At 38.3% G+C, this 20959-nt stretch overlaps 1 protein-coding gene across 4 annotated transcripts; it reads right to left on the bottom strand.

Moving 5' to 3' along the window:
• Positions 1 to 550: 550 nt before the first annotated feature.
• Positions 551 to 20897, bottom strand: LOC129745852 (zinc finger protein 37-like). Of its 4 annotated transcripts, none has more exons than XM_055739213.1 (5): positions 20652 to 20897; positions 2216 to 2407; positions 1187 to 2157; positions 818 to 1124; positions 551 to 753 (listed from the first exon to the last, which is right to left on the bottom strand). In XM_055739213.1, exons 2-5 carry the CDS (start codon positions 2371 to 2373, stop codon positions 645 to 647), a joined length of 1545 nt encoding a protein of 514 aa, XP_055595188.1. In that variant the 5' UTR covers positions 2374 to 2407; positions 20652 to 20897; the 3' UTR covers positions 551 to 644. The 4 variants fall into 4 exon arrangements, with proteins under 4 accessions (XP_055595188.1, XP_055595189.1, XP_055595187.1 ...); XM_055739214.1 differs by having other exon boundaries at positions 20701 to 20897; XM_055739212.1 differs by lacking the exon at positions 20652 to 20897 and adding an exon at positions 16241 to 16381.
• Between the last annotated feature and the right edge of the window lie 62 nt (positions 20898 to 20959).

The following is a 20959-nucleotide window of genomic DNA, read 5'->3' as shown; positions in this document are numbered from 1 at the left end:
TTTGTCATTTTTGTCATTTTTGTCATTTAATAAAGCAGTTCCGAGTCGTGCTATAAATAGCATCGGCGACTAGAAGAAAGAAGAAAAAGAAGAAGTCATTTTTGTCATTTTTGTTATTTTTGTCAACATTTTCTATCTTGTCAAATCTGTCTATTGTATCAATTCTGTCAATACATTTTCAATTTATCAGCTTTGTAATTTTTGTCATTTTTTTAATGATTAAGGCTTCTACGTACTTACTTCATGTTTGTCTTTTTTGACATATATGACATTATTCCAAATTAAGACACCAGAATTCAGATTCAGCTCTCGAATTGAGATTTTAGATTTATAGGTAGGTATTACATTCAGATTTTGATTCCCGTGTCATATATTAGATTAAAAATTATTACAAATTATATGTTAGATCATGATTCTACATTTTTACTCTGAACCCAATTTTAAAAGCTGCAAAAAAATTAAACACGTCTTACGTCTTAGCAATTGATGAATGTGTTTAAGGTCTCTGGCGTCATCTGTTTTGTGATATATTTTGAAATGAAAAAGAGTGAGTATCCGATGTGATGCTACGTAGTATTATGAAGCTCCTCATATAGAAATACACTTGACTATTCATAAGTAATACACAAATACACATTTCTTTCCTATTGCATATGGGCATCCGATTGTTGTGGTTGATAATACTCTTGCAGTTCCATCTTCTTCTCGTGAACGTTCTTCTCGTGAGTTTTCATACTGGCTTTGAATTTGAATCTGGAAAAAAAATATCACGTTAAGAAACAGATCCATTGTCCTAGATCTTGTAAAATAAATTTACTCTTTGCCACAGTAGTTGCACTTGTAAGGGAACTTTTCCGAGTGGATGATCGAATGCTGCGTCAGATACCAGGCCATCGTGAAGGCCTTGCCACACACTTGGCAGATGTACTTCTTTTCGGCTTTGTGCCTCTGCTGGTGGTACTTGAGGGCATGCCTAGGCCCTCGAATGATCTTGCCGCAGGTGTCACACTCGTGAGTCTCGACACCCTTTTCGCCATGCATTCGCCGGATGTGACGAATCTGATGATACTTGCCACCGAACGTTAGGTCACAACCCTCTATCGGGCAGCTGTACGGTTTAAGGCCTGTGGGAAGCAAATAACCATAAGTAATGTTTTAAAAAATAAAAGTATAATAGATCGTTTACCGAGATGTTGATTCATGTGCGCTTCGATGGTTTGCGCGTGAACTCGCTCGCCACAAAAATCGCACAGGCTGTGTAAAACATCTTCAGACTGTGGTTTCGGACCGCCTTCTTCATTCTTCTTGCGCCGTCCACCACGTTTCTTCGGTGTCTTTTCAAGACTTTCCTTATTTTTCGGTTTAGGCCCTCGCTTTTTGGGCGTCGCTTTTGATTTTGTTGCCCTCTTTACTAGTGGCTTGTAATCGTCCGAATCGTAATCGGTATTACCGTCATGAGCTGCTGAAGTATCATCGAATTCCAAATACTCTGTTTTAAGATTAACAGTTTCGTCACCAATACCCGATGCTTCCGGGACTGGTTCATTGGTCGTTTCCGCTGCCGGATCACTTTCGTTCTCAAAAACTGTAAGAATATAATCCGGTTCAAACGCGGTCGGTTCCGGTTCAGGAGACGCTTCCTTCTTCGTGCGGGTTTTGAAATCATCATACAGAGCATCAATTTGAGTCTTATGGTGAGTAACGATAGCTTGGCAAGTGGCAATAGCTTCTGTGTGCCCGGGAGATTGCCAGAAATCGTTCTCGATGCAAATTCTTTCAGATGTTAGCAGAACCTTGGCTTTCAAAACTGCATCCTTAAAATTGTAGAAAATGTCTATCAGATTCACGCAATTACTACATATGAAAGGGTACGAGTCTTGTAGAAAAATTTTCATACGGAACACGTTCTTGATTTTCGACTTCAATTTCATATCGGCAAGTCGCAGAGCATTTTGTGGAACCTTGCGCAAGCATAATCGACACTGAGGTTCCAACTGTTGACTGTTAGCATTAAGAATCGGCACATCCTCCGCTGTATCACGCAGAAAGTCATCCCTCGGACAGTCTTCAAAATCCTCCCAACTAACTTGGGTATGTTTGGATGATCGATATCGTTTCTCAACAGACTTCCTTTTAGCCAATGGAGGCGATTGTTTTCTGAAATGACAAGCAAAAAGGTTAACAAATTAGTTTTTTATTTGTAATAAACGTTTACCTTTTTTTCTTCTGATAAGCGGGTGGAGTTTCACTCCCTTCTGTGGCCGCTGATGATTCTTCGTCGTCATCCGGTTCTGTTTTCACATCCACCAGCTCGAACTTCGGTTGATGATCAAACTCCTCTCGCTTCAATTGACCGGAAGTGTCTATTTCCATTGTTTTGGGACCAACTGCCTTGGGATCCTAAACACTGTTAAATTTAACAAAAACTTACAAATTAATGCATTCAAACTTTTCACTGGCAATGTTTATAAACAGTCGAACTGATTTCACTCAGAATAAAAACAACCCAAATTTAACAACGTACTCATGCGCATATCAAAACAAAGTTCAGCGTTGGTATCAACAACCCAAAATAAAAGTTTCAAAATCAATAATGAATTATCTGATTTGTTGTTAGTTTTGGGTTGTAACGGACTAGAGTGTAATTTTTTTTTGTTTTGACAGATGAACCACCCTAGAAGATTAACTCTAGCGTAACATTTCAAAAGGGCGAAACTGCCAAATGTAAACAAATCGAGTTAACGGTCATTCCGGATGTACGCGATTGCACTTTACCTAATGAACGCGGTTTCATCTTAAAATCGCTTAAAACTTTCAAAAACTTGATAAAATTTAATTGGGCGAAACTTCATGTTGATGCATTTTTGTTGGAACGTGAAGTTACGCCTATTCAAAATGGGGTTAATTTTTCTATTCGTGTATACCTATAGGCTCAATAGGCGTAACAGAGTTGACCGTGTGTGACAAAAGGGCCCAATTAGTTTTTGCGTGTAGGGCCAAAGGGCTTAACTTCAAAACCAAAACAAAAACGGCCGATCAATTGGGCGAAACTTGCAGGCGTAACTAGAATCGAAAACAATAAAGGACGAAACTTGAAAATCTCTGAAATTTAGTGAAAAAAGTTAAAGTTTTTGATAACCAACGAACAATAAGTGAATATAACGTAAATTTTTTGATTTTGTTGTACAAAAAGTGGACGATTTTTTAAATAGGATTTGATTAGATGTTCCGAAATTTCAAATGCGTTTTTCTCGATTCGAGCTAACTGCTAGTTTCGCCCTTATGAAATGTTACGCTAGAACTTTTCAAAATTTCGCATGTATTACAGGGGTGCCAGGTGGTTTTGACAAAAATCAGGACACCGCGATGAAAAAACTAAAGGCGAAATTAAAGTGGTTTCGGATTGGTTTCCCGACGAAAACCGGAGAAAAACACGCGACTTAACAGAGCAAAAAATAACAACGTGTATTCTGATTAACGATACAATGGGTTGTGAGTAAAAGGAGGGAAAAGTATTTGACGTTTACAATAGGTCAACAACAGTGCTGCCAGAGATTGCACTCTAACACCCCCCCAAGGTCTTTTGATACACTAGGTTCTCCGACTTTCACAGTTAGTAGGCGAGGAGTGAGCGGGGCTCTCAATGAGTTTGTTTATTTTTAGCCCAGCTTTTCGGTGGTTTGTTGGTAAACAAACTTCATGAGTTCCATATAGTTGCATAGCCTACATAGCCAAAATGGCTGAATCGGGAATTCGATATTCGGTAACACCTCCTGATTATATACACACCTTGCACCCCCCTTCAAGCTCTGCAGCCTAGCAGTCCCACACTCAGAAAAATACTATTATGTATGCCATAAGATTCTCTTATGAAGTGGCGCCATAAGAAAAATTTATGAAATTCATAAGATTGTCTTATGACGCGAATGAATTCTGAAGATGAACGCCTACTTCAATGAGAGGTTGTTGCTTTTCATAAGAGACTCTTATGGAAACAGTAAATCACTTTCTAATAAGAAAAATTCTAGTTATTTCATGCTGAAAACATTCACTTTATTGTTTGCCAAATTTGTTTAAAACTAAATTCTTCATGGTCACCATCAGCAGTGCATCAACAGACGGCTCCATCAAATTTTTTTTTGCCGCATCTCAATCTTCGACCTTCCGTTTTTTGGCGATCAGCTTGCTGAAAAGTAAAGAAATAATGTATTTTTGTTTACTAATATATTCAACGTTCATACCAAAACCATCAAATCGGACTTACCATTCCGGAGATAGCAATAACATTTAACATTGAAGGAAAACTATAATAACTATGAACTGGCGATTGTTTCGTACTGTTAGATGATGAAAAAAACTGATGCTATGAATGAATTTGTTCATTATTTTTTCACAATGCCGTTTCTTCTATTTTTCATAAGAACATCGTATGAAAATTGAAAGAATTTCATAAGACTCTTATGAAACATTATTTTACACTCTAAAAAGCGGTTCATAAGATGCATCTTATGAAAATTATAATAAGAATTTTCCTGAGTGCATGTTTACACAGTGTCGAAGGAACGCTGTCTTCGGTAGCCCCTTCGTCATCACATCTGCTTGCTGCTCATCCGTTCGGAGGTATTCCAAACGAATCCGGTTCTGTTTCACCAGGTCCCGCAGGTAGTGAAACTTCACGTCAACGTGTTTGAGGCGACCATGGTCCTTACTATCTTCCGCAACCCTTATAGTTGATTGGTTATCCTCAAAGTAGGTCACGGGTTCACCAGGATCACACCACAGGTCTCGCAGTAACCTTGACATCCAAACACCTTGACAAGCCGCACTGCACAGCGCAGTCAGTTCGGCTTCCGTTGAGGACAACGCAACAGTCTGCTGTTTGCGCGTCATCCATGCCACGGTGCATCCAAACACCTTGAAGATCGCACCGCTTACCGAAGCCTGTCGATAGGATCATTCGCCCAGTCTGCATCAGCGAACACTTGCAGAGCTGGAGCATCCTTTCTTGCCTTGAACACCAAGCACCAATCCAGGGTTCCCTTAACGTAGCGCAACACCCTTTTCAGATTGTTCCAGTGCTCGTCGGTTGGGCAACACTGGTACTGGCTGTAGAAGTTAACAGCCGCAGCCAAATCCGGTCGACACATGACGGAAGCGTACGTCAGACAGCCTACCAATTCACGATAAGGCTTCGTAGACCTCCTTGCTTCTTCGCCCTTCGCAAGCTTCAATCGCACTTCTATCGGTGTGCTGATAGGCTTGCATTCCTGCATCCCGAATCGACTCAACATATCTTCGAGGTACTGTCTTTGGCTTATCTTCAGCGTACCTGCCCTTGGGTCACGCTCAATCTTCATACCGAGAAACGATTTGACCTCGCCAACGTCGGTCATTTCGAACTCCTTTGAGAGGCAGCGCTTGACTGTTTCAACTGCTCTCAACGTGTCACCGATAACCAAGACATCATCGACGTACAGTACCAGTACCACTCTATCTTGACCAATTCTCCGCGTGTATAAACATTGGTCATTGGCGCTCTGCTTAAAACCAAGGTGATCTTCGACGAATCGGTGGAATCGATCGTTCCACGCCCGAGATGCCTGCTTCAGGCCATACAGCGACTTATGCAACTTGCACACCAGATCACCACCTCCGTCAAAACCTTCAGGTTGGACCATGAATATCTGCTCAGTCAGATCACCGTTCAAAAACGCGGTCTTCACGTCCATTTGGTGAGCTACCATATTTTCTTGACACGCCAATGCCAATACCGCACGCAGCGAGTCCATTTTCACCACGGGAGAATACGTCTCAGAATAATCAAAACCATATTTCTGAGAGAAACCTCTTGCTACGAGGCGGGCTTTGTAGCGATCGGGCTCACCGTTCAGCCCTCGCTTCACCTTAAACAACCATTTACAGGTGATAGCCTTCCGATTCGCTGGGAGCTTACACAACGACCAAGTGCGGTTCTTCTTCAGGCTTTCCATCTCTTCATTGATGGCGGCCTCCCACTTCTCCCAGTCACTTCTCTTCCGTGCACCTGCAATCGAGGTTGGCAAGTCCTCGACGAAGCTGGTCGCATTCAGGGCATAAGCAGCATACTCGACTTCGAACTCACTATGCCACTTCGGAGGTCTACGATCACGCTGGACTCGCTGGCTTTCACTAGCATCTGGCGCCGAATCCTCTTCCGCTTCAGGCACTTCGTCGTCGACAAAGCTGTCAAACTCGTCATTCGACTCTTCTTCCGTATGCTCGCATTCTTCTTCCCCATGCGCACTCTTTTCTTCCGTATCACTGTAGTTCGAATTCATATCAACACTACCCGGCACAAAAGAGTCACTACCACAGCTTCTCTTTGCTTCCCGCTCGAAACGCTCGCACTCCAAAAAGTCTACGTCTCGAACATGCACTATAGTCTTCTTCTTCGGGTTCCATACACGATACCCATTGAACGCGTACCCCAGGAAGACACCTTTCCATGCCTTATCGTCGAATTTCTTCCGCAGTTGCTTAGGCACATGGACAAACACTGGACAACCAAACGCACGAAGCTTGGACACGTCTGGTTTCTTGCCCTCCCATACCTGGTACGGTGTCACATCCGAGCCAATCGCATTGGACGGACTTCGATTCAAACAGTAGGCCGCTGTCTGAACAGCCATACCCCAGAACTGCCCGAATAGAAATGTACGATGAAAAAACTATGAATTCCATATTCACAAACCATAAATTTTATGGTCTACACAATGCTTATTATCGTCCACGATACCGTGAATGCACATTGAAATTCATATTTTTCAACCATACATTTCATCGTTTTGACGAAAATAACCATGAAAAAGGGGTATTGTTATGCAGCGTGACCATGAAAAAAATGGCGATTTTCCATACATTGGGAAGCCCAATAATATAAAGTTCATGGTTATAACATCATCCAGTTTTCCATGGTAAAACCATGAAAACCCGATAATATTCAATGTTCACCCACTGAAATAAAAATCATTGATCATGGTGGGATTTTTGTTTTTGATTTTAATTATGTCATCATTTTCAAAGATTTGTTTAATTAAAAAAACGAATGTATTTATTTGTTCATGACATTTATTTAGAAAATCTCAACATTTTACTTACACATTTAACCACACGGTGATTATTCGGTGGACTGGAATGCTTTGTACACCAGCATCTCATAGTCACTCCCGGAATCTATTGGCCACCGTGTCACGAGCCTCTCGCAGTGTTGAGTTATTTTGCTCCCTCGTCTGAAGTGGAGCTTCGGAAGTTCTGTCAGCTTCTGGAAAAAAATGATTTTTTGAGTTTGGTCAGTTTTCTAATCAATATGCATGCAATGTACTTACCACCACCACCGCAAATGGAGCAATTGCCTTCCAACTTGGCATGACGTCCAAAAATTCCAGAACTTGTCCGGATTCAGCAGCTTTTAACTGAAAAAGATTTTTCCAATCGCGAGAAAATCGTTCCGCGAAAAAAATGGCGCGCAATTACACTGAACAAAATCGGGCTATAAACAGTATTGGGAATTTTAGTATTTTTGCACTACTAGAAAATCCAATACTTTTTATAGATGAGCGCAAAATTTTGCGCATATAGTTTAGCGTTCCGATAAATTTTATAGGAATTTCCAGTGAAAGTAATATAATCGTAATTTGGTAAAAATGATTATTCTAGACAATGAAATGAATGTATTTAATTCTACTTGCGATTTTTAAATGGATTTGTTATGAAAAATAAAACATCTGGACTTGAAGCATTATATTTTATTTATATCTCCTATACACTTACACCGTGGGAGAAGAAAAAATGACAATAACTTACAGCAGGTGGGGTGATGCGATGCGAGAAACGTTTCCGGCGGATATCTGCTTTTGGATTTGGTGCTGCTGCTGTTGTCGCTGGTGTGCTGCTGTTGCCGCTGGTGGTGGCGATGGTGATACGATCATCGCCGGCTCAGTGCGCTTCCACCGTCGGGGAAAAAAACTGGCTCCTGGTAGCTGCTTCTGTGGTGTTGATCTCTTGCTTCAGCCTTCGGAATGTTGTGATTATGTTTTCGCAATCATGAATGAGGAACTGGACGAGTGATGTTTTTTCCGCCTGCTGTTCATGATGTGAATGCATGGTCGTTTCTGCCCAGTTTTCACCTCGTTCGGCGCTGGAACAGTTCCGGCGTTTGTCCGGCCGGATGGTAGAGTTTTTTTTCGCATCTAATGCGAGCTGTACGGGGGGTAGAAAAAATTAAAATTATAGCTATATAAAACAGTTTTTCCACTTACCTTCATTTAGGGGATGAATAACACGAGAGTGTTAAAATCCCAGAAAAACAAAAAAAAACTTACCTTCATCGCTAGCGATGTTTTCGGCCTCGGTGCGTACACGCTCATTTTTTTATAACCATTTATGGTTCTTAAATAACCATTTTATAGGTTTTGCTTGTAAACCGTCAATTTGGTTATTTTTCAAAAATATTTTTAGAAAGAATTTTAACCATTTTGATAGTTCTGGAGCATTAACCACAAAATGGTTGAAAATTTGGTATTTCTTTTTCGCCATTTTGGAATTGCTTTTACAGCCGGGTGCGTTTTTCTAATTTAGGCATTAATCCGTTTTGTATTACAAGAAGTCAAAATTATACGGCAAACATTTTCTGCTAAAGGTAAGTCTTTCATGAATAATATGAGAAATACTCGAAATTAATGCGAATTATTTGTTCCCCAATAGGATGCGGGTCCTCCGGGCTATTTTCCGTACCATCCGGAAAGCAGAATCCGATCGAACTGTCCATAAAACACCAGGTGTAGAGGAGCCGGTAAATTCTTTGCTGTCGGTAGCTCGAAATGTGTGGGCGAGGCCTTCACCAACAACAAAATCAAACTCCGAATCAACAGCAGGAGCAACAACAGATTTCCGGATGATACAACGGCAGCCTGCAGCTGAATCAGAATTGAAGAATGCTAGCGAGTCGCAGTTCTTGAGGGATCGATGACGAAATGACCCGAAGAAGAGGCGATGGCAGGAAGAGGAGGAGGTGGTGCAGCTAATCATCGGAGGGATGACTATCGTGACCGAGATGTATAAGGCTTTACAAAAAATGCCATTATAATTATGTTAAAACTTACTCTCACTTATGCCTGGCCAGGTTCACTCAGTATTTTATTGCAATTTTAATAATTCGATTTAATATTAAAGTTTTTTTGTGAATCATGCAATAAATAAGAATATTTAATTGAATAACTCTGATTTTAATTGAAAATTTTATGAGAAATCCTCATGAATTTAAAAAAGTAGCTCATTTGAATTTCGGTTGTAAAATAACCATTTTTCAACTTCACCTCCAGAATCCCATTCGGTTGAAAAATAACCATATTAGAACTTCTCCCCTAGAAGTCATTTTATGACTTCTCATGGAGAACTCATAAAATGGCATTTCCCGGGAAAAGGTCAAAAATGGTTATTTTTGAAACCTAAATGGTTTAATTATTTCTAGCGTGTACAGTTTTCAGTACTTTTTTGGCCATTTTACGGGTTTTCTTACCAAACCAAACCTTACAAATCAGTCGATGTCGAGTCGATGCGAATTGTTAGTAAATTTATCAGATATGCAAAATATAAATTCTATATAAATATAAACATTTGAAAATTAATGGATTTTCTAATACATTTGATTAAGATTATTAAGCTCATGGTATTCATTAGATTTTCCTATACTTTTTAGTATGTTTTTCTTCGATAAAATACACTTGCAGAATCTATTGAATTTTCCAATAACTTGTACAGGATAAATCATTACTTTGTATATGAGCGATTAACTTTAAAAATTATTGGAATGACCTAGTAGATTTTATTTCCAGATTTGGTTCAGTGTATTTGTTCCTACACGCTAATTTGTTAAAGTGTAGAAAAAGCAAAGTTTAACAACGTTTGGATTTTCATTTTACCATGAAGTACATGGTAACAATGATAATCACAAGAAAATTATCATAATACCGTACTTCTGTCATTTTCGGCAACTATGAAATATTTTGAATAAACGATGTACTTCACGGTTACTTAGAAAATTATGGTGATTTCATAATTAAATGCGGTTGAAAGATATTTAGATACCACGATGAAGTTGATTGTTACATTGAATATCATTGTTCAGTTATTTTAAAACCATGGTCCTTGCTATTCGGGTGCTTATCCACTCCCGAATCCACCAACATAGCTCTAGCCTTTTCGACCAGAGTGCGGTTCATCCGCTCACTCACCCCATTCTGCTCGGGGGTGTGAGGAATCGTCCACTCCACTTTAATACCTTTTCGTCTGCAGAAGCTGTCAAATTCCCGACTACGGTATTCACCACCGTTATCGCAACGGAGACGCGATATTTTCCGACCGAACTTTGCTACCACTTGAGCCTCGTACTCAGAAAAGCACCGAAACACTTCGTCTTTACTGGTAATCGGATATACCATCGTAAAGTGGCTCCAGTCATCCACAAACGTAACAAAGTACTTCGCGTTATCAAGACCCACCGGCGTTACGGGCCCGCACACATCCGAGTGTATCAACTCGAGCACTCGCGACGAACGTCTACCGACACACTTCCGGAACGGTTTCCGGGTTTGCTTACCGATTACGCAAGACTCACAAACGACTTCTTCAGAACTAGTACGTTTGCAATCAATCTTCAGTCCGGTAACGAGTTCACGATTGATGAGATTCTGGAGACTCCCACCGTTCAAATGGCCGAATCTCCGGTGCCATAGAACAAGACTACATGGAACACGACCGCACGAAAACATCGCACTCGCGTCCGGGCGATTTACTTTCAAATCCAGCCGATACAGTTTTCCACTTCGGAAACCACGCGCAACGACTTCGGATCCACGATAAATTTCCACTTTACCATCGTAGTAAACCACCTTCATCCCAGCCTCATCCATCCGCAACACGGAAAACAAGTTGCAGCGCAACTCCGGCACAAATAACACATCTTTTATCGTGCACTCTGTCGTAGATACTAGAATTTTTAAAAAATTACTTCTTCGATGCGGAATGGCGTCCTTCGTTTCCAAATTTAGTCGATAGATTGATCGGTGTGATCCAATATCCTTTTGGAATCCCTTATTCAAGGATGTATTGGTTCAGCTTTAATCAATGTCATTCAAAACTCACCACGACAGCTTCAATGAAATTCAGCATGAAAGAAAGTTCATATTTTTTCCAGTGCCTTCACATTACCACAGTTTATTATGGTTTTTTTGTTATTATTAGATTGATCCAACTCGCCATCCAAGTGCGCTTTGATCAAAATAGTAACTTCGACACAAAGGAAAGAAATTAAAGTTCTGAGAAAGGTAAACATCATTGTAAATTATATATTTGATTTTTTTCATTATTTTTCCATTTTCATATGTTTCAGGGTCTTTCTCCTACATTCGCCTACTTCTCTACACTCATGGAAGTTATTTTCATGAATTCAATAATGTTGTGTCGGCGTTCGAATGCGATTCGATAACATTCTTGAACAGTGTCTCAAATAAATTACTCAGCTTCAAGTATCCGCCAAGGTGAACGATGATTTAAGATGATGTTATTTTCAGTCAGTTAAGTATATATACAAGTTTTTTTTTTTGTTTTTGGCAAGGTCATTCTTTACAAGAGCTCAATAGTTTCAATGAATCGTTGTCTTGAATTTGCTTAATATTGACTATCAGTATGCGATTACGCGTACCGACATTGCCAGTGAACAAAATCATTAGAATTTAACCAGAGCTAATAAAATCACTACGTACTATCGATTTACATAAAAAGTATCTTCTAAAAGCCTGTGAAAGATATTTTTCTCATAACAACCTTTTTATATTATTCAACGGAACTTTTACAAAAAAACACATTTTTTACCAGTACATTATTAAAAATGTTTTTTTTTTCAGTTACCTATGGATACATTTTTTTTTTGTTATAAAAAAAACGCCCTGAAGTTTCCCTTCGACAAACGAATTCTTTCGATTTATAGCATGATGTTGCAGAACTACAGGCGTTTATAAATGAGCCTTGATTTTTTTTTTATCCATTCAAGTCAAACAGGAATCTTTGTAACACAAACGTGCTTAGGAATAATTCGGAACACAACACAAAAAACTGTTTCGATTTATAAACACCAACTCCATTAGATTTTGTTTTCATCTCTAGAACTGTTCTCATATTGGTTTCCCGACTTGCATGACTGAAAACTATCCTGTGTCCTGTGTCAGTTTTACCATGCAATCAATATAGCCTGACAAACACAATTGTTGAGCTAAGTTAAACTTCTTATTTCTTTTCAACGAATAATATTGGTTCCTGTAAAACTCTAGTTTTGAAACGAAATGAGATTTAACCATTCATCTCGATACTTTATATTAGATCTATAGGCTCGTCTCGTCAATAAACATTTAGTCTTCAGTTTAGACTCTGAACATTGGGTTCAATAGAAATTTGTGGAGCAAATCCGTCTGCATGTCGTGACTAATTAAGTTTGATGATCTTATATTTACAGTTACCGTTGATGATCAGGAAACCGCTATCCATTGTCATGTCAAAACCTCCAGATGCGAACAAAAGTTATTAAATGGATCAAAATATCAAAATCTTCCAAGAAGCACTGCCCAAGTAACCATAAGCACTAAAATCTAGCATCAACTCTGCTCTAGCGTCAGCTATAGTGCTTGATTCTGTGCATCATTTTAGCTCTGTGAGCCAGGTTTGGCGAAATTAACTGCTGCATTAGTGCAGAAACTGGTATAACCCTATAAAAGCACTGTTATAGCATTGGTTGATGCTACAAGGTTGGCGGGCAAAATGCTGGGAAAATGCAAATGGCGTTCGAATGAGGTTCGACCATGCGAAAAAAAAATATTTTGGATTTTTGTTCGGTTCATTTTTCGGCCATGATACTAAATTTGTAATTATTTTTATATTCGCTTATGCATATTGAGGAGATCTCTCGGATTGAATTTTCTACATGATATTTTTTTTATTTTTCAGCTGAAAATGACCTGGAATCGAACTCATGACATATGTGGCTCTGACATTTGACATTGACTCTGCCTGTGAACCTATCAGGTCCGCGTTAAATCTTTGAAAAAAAAAGACCTATTTGAATCAAATTTCTAGCAACCGGTGCCCTGAATTTGCATTGATTCAGCATCAATCAATGCTAATGTGCTTTGGCCTAATGCCACTGTAGTGCTTACATAGTGCTTAAAAGCATTAAAGCAAGCTTGTGTGATGCCAATTTAATGCTTAGAAAATATAGCATTTGTTATTCTGATTTAGAGCAATGTTGCATTTCAAAAGCATTGTGCAAAGCTGATAGAATGCAAGATGCATTTTAAAAGAGTGGTATAATTTTAACATGATGCAGCATAGCACTCGAAGGGCTGTTGTAATGCAAAATTGCACTTGATGTGCTGATATAGTGTAATTAAGCCTTTGAATGCTGGTGTAAAGCTATAAAAATGCAAAGCTTTGGTGCTTATGGTTACTTGGGTGTGTAATGATCCGAGTTATTTTTCTCATGGAAAAATATTTCCAACAATTAGTAGTTTGTGTTTCATTAACTGTAATATAAATATCAATATAGAAAAATATTCTCGAAACACACTTTGATTGTACAATCTGAACACTGCTCTTATTTTTTTCATGCGTTCTACGACGAACAAATTCGTTCCATTTAAGGAACGGTGTTGGAGAACTACAGGCGTATATAAATAAGGCTTAGTCAATGCAAAAACTTAATCGGGAATCTAATAACAATATAAACTCTGTACAATATCTAAACGCCAACTAAGTATCCAAGTTTAAGAAGAATGATCCATTATAAATTTTTTTCCAGCTTCCAGCCTGAACCATTTGAAACTCGAGCAGCTCGATATAAAAGCGAAACATGAGGGTTATTAATTTTTCTCAATACTGCATATAAGTTGCATGTACACCTCGCCAACAATTATTTAACCGACAGATTGGACTCTCAACACCAGGATCAATACAAACTTAAGGAATAAACCGTCTGCAACGGTAAATGTTCGATGATCTTAAATTTCGCGTATACCTATACTGCCTTCCATGAGCTTTTAATCTATCCATTTCACTTATCGTTTGGCCCATGTGTCGAGAAATAATGTAAGTTTAAAATGTTCAAGCAATACAAACGCTTCCAGACTGTCAGTTAGTAAACAAAGGACCTTATTTAATTTATTCTTCATTCATTCGGGAACAGAAAAATGTTGTTGATGTTGTTAAAAAAAAATCAGTAGAAAAAACTTTTACCACCCATGATAGCAAATCGCGTTAGTTTTTATTCTACTTTGTTCCGAATATAAGTTCTGAAACTTTTTGCTTGACGTCATTCCGTCTCATGTATGTAATAATTTTCGTTTTTTTGCTTGGTTCCTTCCATCCCACTTAAGTTGTTGTGCTTTACTGCACGCAACGAGTACAGTCACATGAGTATAATTATTACGATTCTGGGTTCTTCAACCCTTACAATTTATTCAGTCATTTTAATTTTTGTTTTTGCATAGAATCCTTCCGTCTCATTTATTTGCAAAAATATATTTCCAGGATCTTACCTTCCCTTTCTCTCTAACGACTTATATTATTTCTGTAAATTCCGATATCTGTCCTCGAGTGGCCAATTTCATATATTTCGGTGAGTCCTTCCGTTCCATTTTTTTTTAATTGAGCTTTTAGTTCCTCCCGCCCCATTTTTTTTTTTTAAATTTAGCTTTGGGTTCCTTCCGTCCCATTCATGATTTTTTCACAATATTTTCCATTCGAGTTTTTCTAAAAGACCATAAATTTTTTTTTTTTAGTCTTCAGGAAGTCTTCAACTGGGTCTTTCCGTCCCTTTCTTTTTGCTATGTTTAATATAACGACTTATATTATTTTATGTATTTCTGTAGGTCCTTCCGTTTCATTTTATTTTTATTGTTATTTTCCTAAATTCAGCTTTTCGTTCCTTCCGTCCCATTTTTTTTTTTATTTTAGCTCTGGGTTCTTTCCGTGTTATTATTATTATTTTTTTTTTGTTAATATTGAAGTTCGGTTTCCATCCGTCTCATTTTTTTAAATTTAGCTTTGAGCATTATTTTTTTCCTCAAAAATTAAGTTTTGGGTTCCTTTTGTTCCATTTAAAATATTATGAAATCAAGCTTCGGATTCCTTCCATCCCCTTATTTTTTTTTTTTTTTAGCTTTAGGTTCCTTCCGTCCCATTTATTTTTTTTTTTAAGTTTAGTTTTGGGTTCATTCCGTCCTATTCATGATTTTTTTTTCACAATATTTTCCATTCGAGTTCTTCTGAGAGACCTTGAAATATTCCAATTTATATTTTTCAGTCTTCAATTGAGGAAGTCTCCAACTAGGTCTTTCCGTCCCTTTCCCTTTGCTTTGTTTAATATAACGACTTAATCATTTCATATATTTCTGGGGGTCCTTCCGTTTCATTTTATTATTTTTTTTTCCAAATTCAGCTTTCGGTTCCTTCCGTCCCATTTTTTTTTTTTTTTTTTTTTATTTTAGGTCTGTGTTCTTTCCGTCTTATTTTTATTTTTTTTTAGCTCTGGGTTCCTTCCGTCTTATTTATATTTTTTTGTTAATATTAAACTTCGGGTTCCTTCCTTCTCATTTTTTTTTTTAATTTTAGTTTAGGGTTCCTTCCGTCCCATAATTTTTTTTCTCTAAATTTCGCTTCGGGTTCCTTCCGTCCCATTTAAAATGTTATAGAATCAAGCTTCGGGTTCCTTCCGTCCCATAATTTTCAATTTAGCTTTGGGTTCCTTCCGTCCCATTTTTTTTAAATTTAGCTTAAGGGTTCCTTCCGTCGCATTTTTCTTTATTTAGCTTTGGGTTCCTTCCGTCCCATTTTTTTCTCTAAATTTCGCTTTGGGTTCCTTCCGTCCCATATAAAATTTCATAAAATCAAGCTCCGGGTTCCTTCCGTCCCCATTTTTATTTTTAAATTTAGTTTTGGGTTCCTTCCGTCCCGTTCATGATTTTTCTCAATATTGTTCATTCGAGTTCTTCCAAAAGATCTTAAAATATTTTAATTTTTATTTTTCAGTCTTCAACTCAGGAAGTCCGCCATTTTTTCATGACCCTTTATGCACAATATGATTCGCCGAATTTAATCCGTAGTTTCTCTGAATTTTACCTTTTCCAACATGTTTTAATATATTTATCATACTTACAACTATTTCTGGGAGTCTTACAGCTGCGCCATTGTCGTAGATACTAGAATTTTTAAAAAATTACTTCTTCGATGCGGAATGGCGTCCTTCGTTTCCAAATTTAGTCGATAGATTGATCGGTGTGATCCAATATCCTTTTGGAATCCCTTATTCAAGGATGTATTGGTTCAGCTTTAATCAATGTCATTCAAAACTCACCACGACAGCTTCAATGAAATTCAGCATGAAAGAAAGTTCATATTTTTTCCAGTGCCTTCACATTACCACAGTTTATTATGGTTTTTTTGTTATTATTAGATTGATCCAACTCGCCATCCAAGTGCGCTTTGATCAAAATAGTAACTTCGACACAAAGGAAAGAAATTAAAGTTCTGAGAAAGGTAAACATCATTGTAAATTATATATTTGATTTTTTTCATTATTTTTCCATTTTCATATGTTTCAGGGTCTTTCTCCTACACACTCAATCAGCTTTTCATTAACCCGAGACAAAACCTTCACATTCCCAGTATGTCGAGCCACAAGACACACCCCATCCTTAGCAATTGCTATTTCCACAGGATTTTTCAATGGCTTCAGCTCTTCAAACAACGATCGATCATTAACCAAATGATCGGAGCAACCGGAATCAATAAACCATTGCACACTACCATTTTCACTGACATCCCAAGCAACCAAAAGTCGCGTTTTTACTTAACTCCGAACTCCGAAGTTCACATTTGGCTGAAAAAATGTATTACGGGAACCTCAGGTGACTCTTGTCGCGTAAAAGTTACTCAGGAACTTCCATCGCCCTTTGAAAGGTTAAACTATCGATAACGGAGCTTCTAAGCGCTTTTAATGGAACTTCTTTCAAGAAGGTCGATAGCGTTCGCGTTACATTCCAAAACGCACCATTAAGATACTTGAAGGCGTTTTAAAGAACCTATATGGGAAATCTAAGCGACATGTCAAAAATGTTTTTCAAGAAGGTCGATAACGTTCGCGTAACATTCTAAAGCGCACCATTAAGATACTTGAAGGTGTTTTAAAGAACCTATATGGGAATTCTAAGCGACATGTCAAAAATGTTTTTCAAGAAGGTCGATAACGTTCGCGTAACATTCTAAAGCGCACCATTAAGATACTTGAAGGTGTTTTAAAGAACCTATATGGGAATTCTAAGCGACATGTCAAAAATGTTATTCAAGAAGGTCGATAACGTTCGCGTAACATTCTAAAGCGCACCATTAAGATACTTGAAGGTGTTTTAAAGAACCTATATGGGAATTCTAAGCGACATGTCAAAAATGTCTGTCAATTTCTTGTCATGGTATTTTTTTTGTTTATATCTTTACTGATATTTACAAATGGAATTCAAGATTTTTTCGAATTTTTCTTATAAATGTTAAATAAGATATTCGAATAAATTTTTGATGATGCGAATTTTTGTTATGATTCATATTGTGTACTGAAAGTCCTTTGAAAGAAATAAGGTACCTTCTGTTGACCAACCCACTCAATCATCTCAAATGACATTAAGTTTAAATACTTATCATTACAGTGGCAATTAGCTATTGCTGGATTGGTCGAGAGGCTGGTGAGTTTCATTGCAACCTAGAGAGCAGCGGTTCAATTCTCTAGGCGTGTAAGCAGCTTTTGTAATCAAAACAATACAATTAAAATCAATGAGATAGACCATGATAGACCGGCAACCTAGCAATCTGACAAGTGGTTGTCAGAGCAATCTGTCAATTGGATTTTTTTTTTCGGCGCGTAGAAGTTTCTTGACATTCTCTTAGGAGCTGAATAGCGTTCTCTACAGCCCCCTAAACGAACTTGAAAGTAGCTTTAAGAACTTAAATTTTGGGCTGATTAGCATTCTCTTCAGACACAAACGAGAGCTGATTAAGCTTCTATGGAACCTTTTTAAGGGAATTCTGGTTGCTTGGGATGGCCACTGCCCTGCCCCAGAAAACATATGCCACCGGTTTCGGCAATATTTGCCTTCCCTTGCCTTTTCTCATCACTTTTCGCAATTCCCATCTTCTTCAGGCCAGGACAATCGGCCATCCGATGTCCTTCCGCCTTGCACTTGAAGCATCGGAACTTCTTCTTGTTCTGCTTCGTTCCGGAAAACGCCGCCTGTTCACACTTGGGGGGAACCGACCCAAGCAACCAAAAGTTCGGATAACATTCCTCTATCAGGTTTGAACAGCTTAATCGAGTATGCTAATATAACTTCTTTTCAGCTCAATTTTTAAGTAGTTAAACGAACTTGAAAGTTGACAAAAAGTTTGCATAAATCGTCAAACAAGCCAAGCCTCGAACCCGAGCTCACCGCTTGAAAGTTGAGATCCATACTTATTGCCCTATATGAACATCATGAGTAGGCAACGATTTCCCAAGTAACCATAAGCACTAAAGCTTTGCATTTTTATAGCTTTACACCAGCATTCAAAGGCTAAATTACACTATATCAGCACATCAAGTGCAATTTTGCATTACAACAGCCCTTCGAGTGCTATGCTGCATCATGTTAAAATTATACCACTCTTTTAAAATGCAACTTGCATTCTATCAGCTTTGCACAATGCTTTTGAAATGCAACATTGCTCTAAATCAGAATAACAAATGCTATATTTTCTAAGCATTAAATTGGCATCACACAAGCTTGCTTTAATGCTTTTAAGCACTATGTAAGCACTACAGTGGCATTAGGCCAAAGCACATAAGCATTTATTGATGCTGAATCAATGCAAATTCAGTGCACCGGTTGCTAGAAATTTGATTCAAATAGGTCTTTTTTTTTTCAAAGATTTAACGCGGACCTGATAGGTTCACAGGCAGAGTCAATGTCAAATGTCAGAGCCACATATGTCATGAGTTCGATTCCAGGTCATTTTCAGCTGAAAAATAAAAAAAATATCATGTAGAAAATTCAATCCGAGAGATCTCCTCAATATGCATAAGCGAATATAAAAATAATTACAAATTTAGTATCATGGCCGAAAAATGAACCAAACAAAAATCCAAAATAATTTTTTTTCGCATGGTCGAACCTCATTCGAACGCCATTTGCATTTTCCCAGCATTTTGCCCGCCAACGCTGTAGCATCAACCAATGCTATAGCAGTGCTTTTATAGGGCTATACCAGTTTCTGCACTAATGCAGCAGTTAATTTCGCCAAACCTGGCTCACAGAGCTAAAATGATGCAAAGAATCAAGCACTATAGCTGACGCTAGAGCAGAGTTGATGCTAGATTTTAGTGCTTATGGTTACTTGGGTTTACTCGATGTGATGATTTTCTTTAAAACGACTTTCAGGTTCTTTATTTCTACTTAATTCCCACTTTCAAGCTGTTAAAAAGTTCTTCCGGAACTTAATGTGTACTTCATATAGTTGTTTCCCAAGTAACGATATGTGTTTATTTATGCAAACACGTGTTGAAGTTCGAAAAAAGTAGATTTTAGCCTTTAAATCTACTTCAAAGTTTCTATAATACGAAGTTGTTTTTGAATGCCCGTTGGAACTAATTAAAAACTTTCAAGTTCACAAAATAGTACAACAGAGACTTTTTACGAACTATTGAGCTGTACAAAAAGACTTGCAACCCTTTGATAGCTACTTGATTTTGAAAAAAATTAGAAGTACGTAACAAGTAGATTGTTTTTCTTCATACAAACTTTGAAGTTCCCAAAAAGTAGAAACAGAAACCAAAACAGTACTTTAAAGCTTTTTTTGAGTATTGGCTGAACTTGATAAAGAAGAAGTTCCATGGACCTCGAAAAAGCATTTTGAACAGCAAAAAAGTTCCACAGAACTTTTGTACAGCTATATATGAACTTATTAGTTCGTTCCTTAAGTGATATTCGAACTTTTGGTTGCTTGGGGAATCAACACCAGCACTTCGCTGTTTGATTTCCTCATCCAACAAGCGACATTTCACAAACTCGATGGTCAAACTTTCTTCCGGCATTGTTTCTATCGCGGTCACCACCGTAGAAAACGACGATCCCATGGTTAACAACAAATGGCAAATCACGTCTAGATCAGCCATTTCACCACCCGTTCCGCGATAATCCCGAACAAGTTTATCGAACCGCAAAAAGTGTTCTTGAAGAGAGCCACTATGAAACTTCATACACAACATTTGTCTCTTCAAATGCATCCGATTAGCGATGCTGCGTCGCTCGAAAATTTTCGTGAGAGCATCCCACACGGCTTTTGGTGTGCGTTTATCCTGTACATACTCAAGTTGAGAGTCATGTATTCTCGAGATCAGGATCGATTTGCACCGACGCTCTTGCTTGAGACGCTTCTCCAGCAACCGTTTTTTCTGCTGGCGCTCCTCAGCCGTGTCATCTTCCTGTTCGTCCAACTCCGGCATATCTTCCAGCTCGTTGTCAATACAACTAAGCAACTCATACTCTTCCAGGAGTACCCGCATACGATATTTCCATGCGGTAAAGTTGGTACCATCGAACAGGGCCAGATGGTATCGCTCATTCCTGTTTTCCTCCTCCATTGTCCGCAAAGTCCACTTTACAACAAGGTTCACACGCGCCGGAATGGTCTGGGCCAATAACCTAAAGTGGTTTCGGATTGGTTTCCCGACGAAAACCGGAGAAAAACACGCGACTTAACAGAGCAAAAAATAACAACGTGTATTCTGATTAACGATACAATGGGTTGTGAGTAAAAGGAGGGAAAAGTATTTGACGTTTACAATAGGTCA

The sequence above is a fragment of the Uranotaenia lowii genome, chromosome 2, assembly GCF_029784155.1.
Source record: "Uranotaenia lowii strain MFRU-FL chromosome 2, ASM2978415v1, whole genome shotgun sequence".
Classification (NCBI taxonomy): Eukaryota; Metazoa; Arthropoda; class Insecta; order Diptera; family Culicidae; genus Uranotaenia; species Uranotaenia lowii.
The sequence above is the reverse complement of the archived record's forward strand: the minus strand, read 5'-3'. Positions and strand labels throughout refer to the sequence as shown.